This window comes from Macaca fascicularis, chromosome 4 (assembly GCF_037993035.2).
Source record: "Macaca fascicularis isolate 582-1 chromosome 4, T2T-MFA8v1.1".
Classification (NCBI taxonomy): Eukaryota; Metazoa; Chordata; class Mammalia; order Primates; family Cercopithecidae; genus Macaca; species Macaca fascicularis.
This window is the reverse complement of record NC_088378.1, coordinates 155,043,018-155,056,007: the sequence shown is the minus strand read 5'-3', so window position 1 is coordinate 155,056,007 and position 12,990 is coordinate 155,043,018. Positions and strand designations below refer to the sequence as shown.

The 12,990-nt window shown below is 40.2% G+C and overlaps 1 protein-coding gene across 16 annotated transcripts in view; it reads right to left on the bottom strand.

Annotated features, from left to right (window-relative positions):
* Positions 1-12,990, bottom strand: part of KIF13A (kinesin family member 13A) — a 230,435-nt gene that overhangs the window by 95,349 nt on the left and 122,096 nt on the right. For all 16 annotated transcript variants that reach the window (XM_005553953.4, XM_065544379.1, XM_005553957.4 and 13 more), the window contains exons 5-6: positions 2,264-2,356; positions 1,671-1,851 (exon numbers count right to left, since the gene is read on the bottom strand). In XM_005553953.4, the coding sequence (XP_005554010.3) occupies positions 1,671-1,851; positions 2,264-2,356 (274 nt within the window). The remainder of the gene's footprint in view (positions 1-1,670; positions 1,852-2,263; positions 2,357-12,990) is intronic.

The following is a 12,990-nucleotide window of genomic DNA, read 5'->3' as shown; positions in this document are numbered from 1 at the left end:
AAAATTATTTCTACATGCTAAAGAAGAGGAAGAGAATGCTAAACACAAAATTCACAATAGTAGTTACCTTCGGGAGGAATAGAACATGGATCCAAGAGGAACATATAGTGAGCTTCACAATTATTGGTCATGTTCCATTTTATTTATTTAATTTTAGCTAGAGTACTTTTGGCTAAGTCATGTTCCATTTATTAAGCCAATGCAGATAGGTAGTTGTTTTTATTACTCTTTACGTCTTACAGGTATTATAAATGTTCTTTTGTATACACTAAATAGTTAACAGCTTCTTAAGAGTAAATATAAACGTTTTCTTTGATTAGGTCACTTCCTCATCACTCATAATTTTGGTCAAAATGCACCAAAGTAGTAATAGTGGTTATTAATATTTTTTTTTTTTTTTTGAGATGCAGTCTCACTCTATTGCCCAGGCTGGAATGCAGTGCTACGATCTTGGCTCACTGCAACCTCTGTCTCCCGGGTTCAAGCAATTCTCCTGCCTCAGCCACTTGAGTAGCTGGGATTACAGGTGCCCAGCACCACGCCCGGCTAATTTTTGTACTTTTAGTAGAGACAGTGTTTCACCATGTTGACCAGGCTGGTCTTGAACTCCTGACCTCAAATGATCCACCCACCTCGGCCTCCCAAAATGCTGGGATTACAGGCATGAGCCACCATGCCTGGCCTTAGTGATTATTTTTGAATGGTGAGATTATAGGTCATTTTTACCTCTTACACTTTACCTATTTTTTCAAATTTTCCATAAATAGATATTATTTTTAAATCAGTATAGTTGTTTTTAAATTTTTTTTGAGATGGAGTCTCCCTCTGTTCCCCAGGCTAGAGTGCGGTGGCACGATCTCAACTCACTGCAACCTCTACCTCCTGGGTTCAAGTGATTCTCCCGCCTCAGCCTCCCAAGAAGCTGGGATTACAGACGTCCATCACCACACCCAGGTAATTTTTGTATTTTTAGTAGAGATGCGGTTTCTGTTGGTAAGACTGGTCTCAATCTCCTAACCTCAGATGATCTGCCTACCTTGGCCTCCCAAAGTGCTGGGATTACAGGCATAAGCCACTGTACCCGGCTCCAAATTTTTTAATTGAAAAAAAGTAAATGGTCCCCCTGCCTCTATGAATCAAATAAATATATTTTTTAATCACCTAATTAAAAAAATATAGATCCCTGGGTTTCACCCTAGGTTTACTGAATCTAGTCTCTATGGGTAGGAATCAGGCAAGTGGATGCTTAAAACGTTCCCCACATGATTCCAACGCCCAGCCAGGGAAGGGAATTGCTTGCCTTGGCTGGGATGTTTCAATCCTTCAACCCTTTTACCTTTAACACAGAAGTGCCGCTTTCCAATGTAAATGGAAGAACTAATGGTTATTCCTAACTCAATTTTTATGAATAGTTCAGGGTGGCAAAAAAATAATACCAATAGTAACAACATCTTTTCAAAGGGCATACATAGGCAACTTAATACATTAATGTAGGATAAACACTGGGTATACCAACAGGCTTTGAGAAGCTGATGATTTCTCTGTAAATGAATGAAAACCAGTGTAGTCACCAAGAGCTTAAATACGTATATTCACTTCCAATTTTAACTTTAGAATCATTTAAAATTATCTCCCCCTATTAACACACTTAATCTTGACTACTAACTTACCCTTTGGGGTCTAAAAGATCCCGAACTTTCTCATTATAAATTTCCATATAGGACACTTCAACTTTAAAGGTCTGTGACTCATTTTGCTCCAAAGAGATCCTTTTAAATAAAGCACAGCAGAGCCTTGGAATAAGGCCCAGCTGCTCAGCATGGCCCATCATGGAAAAGGATTTTCCCGAACCTGGAGAAGAAGCAAGCAAAAAGAGAACAGGTAAAAGAATAAGCAAAATGCAATGCTTCAGCCATACAAGGTTTCCCCATATACTGGCCAAGGTAACAGAGCAGAAAAGTGGCCAACTTAGCCTCAAACCCTGTTGCTCAAGCTGGAGTGCAGTGGTGTGATCATGGCTCACTACAGTCTCAAACTCCTGGGCTCAAGCCATCCTTCCACCTCAGTCTCCCGAGAACCTGGGGCTAAAGGTGTGCCACCATGCTGGACTAATGTTTTTAGTTTTTGTAAAGACGGGTCTTACTATGATGCCCAGGCTGGTCTCAAACTCCTGGGCTCAAGAAATCCTCCCACCCCAGCCTCACCAAGTGCTGGGATTACAGGCACGATCTATCACATCTGGACTATAAAAGCAACTTCTTACCTGTCTGTCCATATGCAAAAATACACGCATTATACCCCTGAAAGGCTTTTTCAAGAATTCCTTCCCCAAGGCACTTGAAAACCACTTCTTGACCTAAAAAACAAGCCAAAAATTAAAAACTAATAAAAAGAATAATTTTTCTTGATATATTTGTATTAATAACAATATTATATCAATTCAAAAAAATGTTAAAAGTGTACAGAGTGCCTACTAAGTACAGGGCTGTGTATTAAAAGTTTGATATATGCAATTTCATCCACACTTCTAAACTACAGCTCAGTACCTGGACGTGGATACACTGTTTCCCTCTAAGACATTTCTCTAAATATTAAAGTTTTCTTTCCATTGTGAGTGGGCCATATGGAAGCATCATTCAAATTTGGTGGTGTTTTCTTATGACTGAGCATCTACAATGTCATTAAATATGAACTGCCTTATCTCCCCAGCTAGATTCTGAACTGCCACTGAACAAGACCATGTTATACATACCTCGGTATCCCCCTCAACACCTAGCTTAGTGTTTTGTAAATGCCAAGTGCTGAAAAACCGTTAGTTGCTGAGGATAGACTGACAACTTCAGCTGCTGTTTGTAGATTCACAGCACCCGTCACCTGTGTCCTCACAGGGGGAGTGGGGGACAAGATCTCTTTCGTGAATCTCTCTGTATCTCCTGGGGGGATTGTGTCATGTACTACATTATGGCAGAGCGGGGCTGAAGAGTAAATGTGTGACAATCTGTTTTAAACACATAAAAGGACAGCATTTGCTACCCTTTGAATTTGGTGATTTTTAATATTCATTCTGCATCACTAAGACAATGAGACTTATATCCTCCTTCCTGTCCTCTTATAGTCCTTAGAACACTCACTCTACAGCATTTGCAGAAACTACTAGTTTAAGCACCTGTTTCCTCCACTGGAATGAGAGCTCTATGATGCCCAAAACTATAACCTGCTTATTTTCATAATCCTACAGCCTAGTACAAAATGCTTAATAAATGTTGAAAGAATGAGTCAATTTAACGTTTTTATCTTACATGATAGTTCCTTTTACATTTGAAAATAATGTAACACAACATAAGCTTTTGGTTTTACGTTTTTCTTTTATGGAAATTCAGATCTGATTTTAGGAGTCTGTTATTATACTATGATATATGATGATTGCAGGATGAGACTCTTAAAAGTGTCTTGACACAAAACGAGATAGTATTTGTGACATGGTTTAGTTCAGCGTCCCCACCCAAATCTCATCTCGAATTGTAATCCCCACGTGTTAAGGAAGGGACCTGGTGGGAGGTGATTGGATCATGGGGGCGGTTTCCCCTATGCTGGTCTCATGATAATGAGTTCTCACAAGATCTGATGGTTTAAAAGTGTGTGGCTTCCTCTGAGTTCTTTCCTCTCTCTCTGTCTCTCGCTGCCATGTAAGACGTGCCTTCCTTGATGTGCCTTGCTTTCCCTTCACCTTCCACCATGATTCTAAGTTTCCCGAGGCCTCCCCAGTCATGTGGAACTGTGAGTCAATTAAACCTCCTTTCTTTACAAATTACCCTGCCTCATGTAGTTCTTTGTAGCAGTGTGAAAACAGACTAATACAATTTGCAACCATTAGGCTGGCAAAAAATAAAATTCTGACAACATCAAATATTGCTGCATATGGTGGGAGAATGAATGAACACAGACATTCTGAAGGAAAACTTGACAGCATCTGTAAAAGGGAAAATGCCTACAGTGTCTGACCCACTGTGAAGCGTCCATTCTAGAGACACATTCCCGAAAAGGGCCCTGTGAAGGGTGTTCATGGCAGTGTTATTCATAATACTGTAAATGGGAATCAAGTTAAATGCCCATAAGTATGAAAGTAAGTAAAGTGTGACTGTTTTATATGATGGAATATACTACATAACCTTTTTTTAAAAACAATAAATCCCCAACACCCACATCTATGTGTAAATAATGCTCGAATTAAAGAACATTGTTGAGTGAAAAAAAAGCCATGTTCAGAACTGTACGTATAATGTAAAATCTTATGTCAAATAGTGGGTGTGTGCGCACGCTGGTGTCTATGCAAGAGAGAGATCTACAAATGCTAAAGTGTAAAAAATGGATTGAAAAAATATACCAAATTTATATAACTTTATTTCTCTATTGCTAACTTCTACCATCTAGCATAGATGTTTGGTAACTTCGTTGATGGAATATGCGGATTTTTAAAAACGGGTGTAATCAGAAGAATCTTTTCTAAACACCCAGGTCTGTTGTGAAGAGTACCTTAAGATCCGTATGCAAACACGTATATATTCAGAGAAGAATAAAGTATAATCAAAATTATTATCTGCTTCACAAATTGCTTTTATGTTATAGTCAAGTATGATAGCCTTGTGCTCACGAAGAAAATACCTGACCACTCTGGTGTGTGATCTTTCATATACATTAATATTTATTTCTCATATGTTTTCTCAAAGGACCTTCCTTATTCCACGGATGTTCCCAAGCCCTGTGCTAAAAGGCAGGCCTTAAATCTGGAGCCAAGCCCTATATCAGAGAGGACCCAGAATTAAATCCAGCCTGTGCCCAGGCTTATTAGAATTGCTTGTGGTCCTCAGCCAGACCCAAGTGCCATTTGATGGCATTCTAAAAGCAATACATTCTTGGCACAAGCAGCTGAATGGAGCAATCCTGTTTGATCTTCCACACTGGTTAACCAGCCCCCAGGAAGGGAGTGGGGTGAGGGTGGGGACAAGAGACTTCAAGAGTTGGCTAAGTCAAGCATCCTGACCATAATTCATGATTTCAATTCATATTTAGTAACTTGAGAAAAAAAAAAAAAACCCCACAGCTTGAGTTGGTGAAAGGACTCAATTGCAGAGAAGCACTGTGGTCAAAGAGATTTTATTATGGCTTTTTAGAGCCTAAAGTTAATATCTATTATATCTATTCCTATATTAGGGAGTAAAATGTGGTACTTCTGGTTTCTGCTTCTGATGCTGAATACGCTGGAATTAGCAGGAATTATTTTCCTAGGTTCTTTCAAGAGTAAATAACAATGTGTCTTTTTCCTTGGTAGGAATGGCCTTTTAAACTGAAGATTGTTAGTTGGAAAAACAAGGATGACTGCTATATAGCTGTATGAAATAGGTTTATGATGTAAATGAAACAAACCACCAGGATGTGTATACTAAAATTGCTTGAAAAATAAATGAAATGATCAAAGAACTCCCCAGCATATAAAAACACAAGAGTAGGCTGAGCATGGTGGCTCATGCTTGTAATCTCAGCACTCTGGGAGGCCGAGGTGGGAGGGTGGCTTGAGGAGAGGAGTTCAAGACCAGCCTGGCCAACAAAGTGAGAGCCTGTCTCTACAAAAATTGTAAAAAAAAATTACAAGAGTAAATTTCAGTTTAGTGCATGACCAAATTGTTGCAAATACTAAACAGGACATGATTTAACCTATTAAACTTGTATTCTAAATTTATTATTTACGCTACTAAGGAAAAGCAAAGATAATTTTTATCAACTGTCCTGTTGGCAATGTACTTTATATATTTTATTTGTTTTTGTGTTTTGTTTTGTTTTTGCTTTTTTTGACGAGTCTTGCCCTGTCACCCAGGTTGGAGTGCAATGGCGCGATCTCGGCTCACAGCAACCTCCGCCTCCCGTGTTCAAGTGATTCTCCCGTCTCCGCCTCCTGAGTAGCTGGGATTACAAGTGTGCACCACTATGCCTGGTTAATTTTTTCTATCTTTAGTAGAGATGAGGTTTCACCATATTGGCCAGGCTAGTCTCAAACTCCTGATCCACCCGCCTTGGCCTCCCAAAGTGCTGGGATTACATGTTCTGTATCATTGAATCCTCACAATACCCAAGTAGAGTAGGTAGGAATTATGACTGATAAGGTGACTGGGGCTTGAAATGGTTAAGTCATTTGCCCAAGATCTCATTATCAGTGAATGGCAGGGTTTGGGTCAGCTTATAGTGACTCCCTACTGTCAAGGCTGATTCCATTCATCATCAGTAACTCATGCTGCATGACACTGGGAACCAGTTGCTCTCACCTCTGGTCTCCAGGATAATTTTAACAGACTCTCGGAGCTCATCACACTGCACATTTTTTTTTCTTTCTTTCTGAGATGGAGTCTCATTCTGTCGCCCAGACTGGAGTGCAGTGCAATCTCGGCTCATCGCAACCTCTGCCATCCGGGTTCAAGCGATTCTCCTGCCTCAGCCTCCTAAGTAGCTGGGATTATAGGGACCCGCCACCAAGCCTCGCTAATTTTCGTATTTTTAGTAGAGACGGGGTTTCACCATGTTGTGACCTGAGGTGATCCGCCTGTCTTGGCCTCCCAAAGTGCTGGGATTACAGGCGTGAGTCACTGCCCCTGGCTGGCACAATTTTTTTTGTGTGTTCACCTTTACTGCCAGATTGTGAAAACAGTAGTTGCTGTATCTTAGTAGAGTGCCTGGCATGCAATAGGCATTTGTATTCACTGAATTATTCCTGTGTTGATATTGTTGTTCTCAGAAAAATGTATTTTTAATTGGGTGGGAGCCTTTTCCTCATCAGCAACAAAAAGTTATCAGAAGACTGTACTTTTGTACTCTAGCCTGGGTGACAGAGTGAGACTCTGTCTCAAAAAAAAAAAAAAAAAATTGTTCTTTGAACTTAAAAATAAATGTTTAATTACTTTACACTTTGGTCAAAGTATGACTGTTTTTGAAATTCTAATGAATCCCATAAGACTACAGTAGGTCTTTGTTAAATAAGCCAATGGGGTATGAATAGATGTGTCAACACACTATGTAGGTACTAATGAGGTAATTTTGATAAAATTACAGATCACATTTTTACTAATATACACAGTACCTCCTGGACATGACAACAAAATATATGACAAAAAATAAAAACTAGGCCGGGCGTGGTAGCTCACGCCTGTAATCCCAGCACTTTGGGAGGCCGAGGTGGGCGGATCACAAGGTCAGGAGATTGAGACCATGGTGAAACCCCGTCTCTACTAAAAATAGAAAAAATTAGCCGGGCGCAGGGGCGGGCGCCTGTAGTCCCAGCTACTCGGGAGGCTGAGGCAGGAGAATGGCGTGAACCCGGGAGGCGGAGCTTGCAGTGAGCCGAGATTGCGCCACTGCACTCCAGCCTGGGTGACAGAGCGAGACTCCGTTTCAAAAAAAATAATAATAATAAAAAAAAAATAAAAACTAGTCTCTCTGATTTCCACTAAATATATACATGTAATTTCAAATATAGTCAGCTTCTTTTAGTTACAGTTATGTTTGGCAGATAGAATATAATTCAAATTTATCATATTTAGTAAAGCTTTATTCATAATTGGAAAAGAAAAAATCTGAGAAAAACAACATAAAAAATTGAAAACAATTACACTACGTTTCTGAAAAAATTTTTCATTCTCCATGTATTTTTACAGATTTACGCAAGATTGGAGTCTAGAGACACTGGAATACATTTTATTACTATGGCTTTGTGTCTCAAAGACAATGCATTCTCTTTTAAGACAAGAAATAATGAACATTTTCCCATCTCTACAAATATACATCAATATTAGCATTTTAAATAGGAGCTCAGCTTTCCATTGTATGAATAACGGATGCAATCAGTTCCCTACTATGGATATTTAGATTACTTCCTTTTATTTTTCTGCAATATTTATTCTTATATGTCTACCTCTGTGCAGTTTCCTATTGACTTTACTAGCCAAAACTTCAAAAAATCAAATGTCCAAGTTCTCTAAAAATGCATGAGTCTCTACTTTCAACACCCTCAACAACAATCCCTATGATTATTCTTCTTAGTTCTGACGGAGTCAGTAAGAAAAAAAAGCCTCTTGTTTGGATAATTTTTCTTCTATTTATTGTTCATTTGTACTAACACTTTAGTAAGTTGACTATTTAAGTCCTTGGGCTTGCCATTGCTTTTCTTCTCATTAATTTTAAAATCCTCATTATATATTGAGGATATTAACCATTGGTCTATCTTATAGGTTATAAGTATTTTTTCCCAGTCTGTCATTTGTCTATCGGTCTTATGTTATTCTTGGTCATACAAAATCTTCTGGTCTTTCATATTCAAATCTTTTCTCTTTTCCTTAATGATTTTTGCCTATGATATGTGTTATGCCTCACAAATCCTTTTCCACCCCCAAATTATATAGAACTCACCCATATTTTCTTCTAGTTTTGTTTTTGTTATTATTTATTTGATTTATTTTGGAGACAGGATCTCGCTTCGTGTCCAGGCTGGAGTGTGGTGCAGGATCATAACTCATGGCAGCCTCAAATGACTGGGCTCAGGTAATCCTCCTGCATCAGCCTCCCAAGCAACTGGGATCATAGATGCGCACCACCAGTTTTTTACAATTTGACTTTCAAACCTGAGTTTTACTCTTTACCAGCTATGTGACACTGGGAAGGTTCCCAGTTTATCGGTAAAATAAGACTAATAGTTGCTACCTAAGTGGCTACTGGGATGGTTTAATAAACCAATATAGATAAGCACTTACCACAGTATGTGGCCAGTATAAATCTAGAATATATTTTAGTTATTATTATCTCTTAAGTCTTTAATCAATTATAATTAATTTTACTGCAAATAAAAAGTAATTATCTAGTTATTTTTCCTTCAGATGGCTCCTTCATTTTTGCAACAATTTTGTGGCATAATCCAATTTCAAAGATAAAAGAAAAAAGGCCAGGTGTGGTGGCTCATGCCTGTAATCCCAACTCTTTGGGAGGCTGAGGCAGGAGGATCTCTTGAGGACAGGAGCTCAAGACCAGCCTGAGCAAAAGAGTGAGACTCCCATTTCTACAAAAAATAAAAAACTAGCCAGGCATGGATGGGCTGGGCGCGGTGGCTCACGCCTATAATCCCAGCACTTTGGGAGGCCGAGATGGGCGGATCACAAGGTCAGGAGATCGAGACCATCCTGGCTAACACAGTGAAACCCTGTCTCTACTAAAAATCTAAAAAATTAGCCAGGCATGGTGGCAGGTGCCTGTAGTCCCAGCTACTCGGGAGGCTGAGGCAGGAGAATGGCGTGAACCCAGGAGGTGGAGGCTGCAGTGAGCCAAGATTGAGCCACTGCACTCCAGCCTGGGTGACAAAGTGAGACCCGGTCTCAAAAAAAAATAAAAAAAATAAAAAATTAGCCAGGCATGGTGGTGGAGGATTGTTTGAGCCTAGGAGGTTGAGGCTAGAGTGAGCCATGATCGTGCCACTGCACTCCAGCCTGAACGACAGAGTAAGACCCTATCTCTTAAGACATTAAAAAGAAAAGATACTTGTTCTTAGAAAGATTTCTGAAAGGAACCAATCATTGCTATTTTTCTAGCTCCCACAGGGGTCCCATTTAAAACATATTACTGACCAGATGTAATGGTGGTGACTCTCACCTGCAAGGATTGGGGAGACAGAAAGGGTGGAGTGTGTGTTCATGTGTGCATAGACATGATGAGAAGAAGGAACAGTATCATTATTTGGGCCAGGGTATGCTAACCCATATTGTCTACTATAAGAAAAATTCTTTCTTTTTTTTTTTTTTAACATTGAGATAGAAGGGTACAGGGGAAAAAAACAATATAATAAACTGTATCAGCAAAACTGTAAGTGGGACAGGTTCTAGAGCTCCCCTTATTCTGCCCTTCTGGTGCCTTTTCAGCTGTGTGAACCCTGGCTGGAGTTATATTTAACCAATTCTTTGGTTCTGTGACCTTCAGGGCACCACTGGGTATAGTAAAAACAACTACAAAAAAGGCCAAACTGTCAACCAAAGCCTAAAAGGCACTATGACTCTTGATACAGTCTCTGTCCTCTCTAGCAATCAGCTCTTGGTGAAACACAGATGATGGCTACACTTTACTCTGCAATACAAAATATGAAATATCAAGAAACCTCATATGGTTTCTTAAAGAGACCCTAATTTATCCAAAAGACTGAAGGGTTTTTTGTTTGTTTGTTTATTTTGGATTGTTTTTGCTTTGTTCACTTCTATTTTTTAAACACAACGGTCCCTTTTCTCAGCATAGGAAAAAATGACTTGCCAACTGCTTTTTGAACCTCAGTTCATGAAAAAAGGAACCGTTTATGCTGAGTGGTGGGAATCAGGGAATTCAAACAGTGCATGGGTGGATCCCATAAAAGACGCAATATCTCCACCCTAAACGTTTTCCAACTACAGTTTACACTCAAATAGAATGAAGTGCTATTTGTCTAGGGGAAAGTACACCAGCCCATAAGGGAAGGTTCGTAAGTCCTGTGGGAAGCAGGAGGATCTATGAGTATTTGTTTCTAGCCCAGACAATCCGAGCAAAGCCATAACATTGTCAAATCCAAGAGGCCTGTGACTTTTCAGCGGAACCGATGCCAAAAAGGCGGTGGCCACTCTGCAGATGTTAGCTCCACATGCCTGGTGCGGCAAATTCACAGGGCAAGCCTGACCTCACTTGTTAATAACCATGACCGCAATGCCAATTTCCTTTGGGGTTTATGATTAGACCCTCTATAATCATGTGAACAAGTCTTAAAATACAGGCATGCCCAAAGTAACCCATAACACAATGTCAGAACAGCAAAGAGAGCTGCTGTATGGAATTTCTGCAAGCAAAGTCACAGACCTGAGTCACCCAAACCTGAGTCACATACAATATGAATCTTTTTCTTTTTTGAAAGAGACAGGGTCTTGCTCTTCCACCAGGCTAGAGTGCAGTGGTATGATCATAGCTCACTACAGCCTCTAACTCCTCGAGATCCAAGGAATCCTCCTGTTTCAGCCTCCTGAGTAGCTAGGACTATAGACGTGTCCCACCATACATGGCTAATTTTTTACTTTTATTTTTTTAGTAGAGATAAGATCTTGCTATGTTGTCTGAGCTGATCTTGAGCTCCTAGCTTCAAGTGAGCCTCCCACCCTTGGCCTCACAAAGTGCTGGAATTATAGTCATTTGTACCCAGCCTGATACAGATCTTTGAAAAGCTAACACTCTTGGGTGTCCACACTTGTGCATAATCTGTCCCTACTTAGAACAGCAACAATAGGCTCAAAGCTACCATGTGTGTGTACTGGGAGATGGGTAACCAAGGAAATCTCTTTTTATGGTAATATCCTGATAGCAAAGCACGAAAGAAACCAGGGATGGAAGGAAAAATGCAGCTATCATTCCTATGCCCAACATCTGATGACTGAAGAGGCACAGGATAAAAGAGTCACAGTGGGCTGTGTTCTAGAAAGTGAGAGAATGAAATGGGAGGATATAAGCCCTGTCTTGTTTAAAATCTGCATTAAACAAGGCAGACACCTATGGCCCATGGCTGAATAAAACACTAAGCATGGTGATGCACAGATCAGACCTGGCATATGCACAGAGTATTTCTTGTTTTTCTAAAGTAACTAAATAGAAAAGCATCCAAGATTTGAACACGATCGATAATTTCACCAGTTTAAACTGAATCCCCAGTTTTCCTTCTTTTCCCTATCTCTTCTCTTTGGAATCAAAGTAGGGAAAGAAAAAATAAAAATAAAGGCTGGGCTCACGATTTATGACTTGGAATTCCTGGGCCTACTCATTTGTGAGGGTGTTTTTCCACTTCTAAACAGGGCTGACAGGCACAGCGATTCTGATGAGTCTGGACTTGGCAGGTGGCCCAGCTCCAAATCAGAGCACCTGGACAGCACAAGATCAGACAGGTTCTTCTCACATACCTGAAGGGGTGAAGAATGCCCAGCTTGGATGAGGTTTAAATAAATCCCCTTCTCAAAAATCTTTAGTGTATGAAAGTGCAGCTTTCAAAAATTCTCATATGTAGTGACTTCAAACCTGGTTTAAGTTAAATGACCAAAAACTACAGAGTTCAGATAAAGAAACCGAAGCTGTAAGGCTTGACTTAGTATTGCTAGATTTAAGTTTTAATCAACTACAGAAATGTTTGCCATTGAGGTGCCTGGTAAGAGGATCCCAAGAAACCAGGCCATGAGGGTAAAGGTAGACTACGGACATATTTTCCATGGTAGCATCCAAGAGCTATCAGTGTTACAGTCCTTGAAGTCTGGCTTGCAGCATGGCATGGGTGACTCACCCAGATGGATGTTTCCACCACAGCAACAGCACTGGGGCTGGCCACGAGCATGGTCTTTTTTTGTTGCTGGACAAAGTGGGTGATTCACCAAGGAGGAGGTCATGCAACCACTGCCCTCGGCACTGGTCCCGAGAATGAAGAAAGAATATAAAGCCACTCACCTGTGAAGAATGTCTTACAGAGAATGTGTGTTGGAGTCATACAGGAGGGTAGTTCCCAAAAAACAACTGCTGACAAAGTAAACCTTCATTTCTATCTGATTTGATGGTGTTTTACACCCGCTCTCTCTGATAAAGAAGCAGACCCAACTCAACATCTCTTCTGGATTGTGGGCTGCACAATATTTATAGTATTTGAGGGGAGGTTGAAACAAAGCCCAAACCAAATATAAGGATCCTAGAGAACTTCTGACAGGAGTAAAGGTACCCTTAGTAGTATTCCTGGCTAGGTTCTAAGCCAGAGCACTTCAATATGACTTCCTTAGGAGTCACTGAGTGACTCTTCAGGATGAAAGAGGAGAGGAGCACCACAGGCTGGAGTAGAATCCATAAAATTTTCACCAGCATACATGTCATTAACTAACGTCCACATTTACCAATGCTTTCAGTGCTCTCACAGGGAGCAGGGTC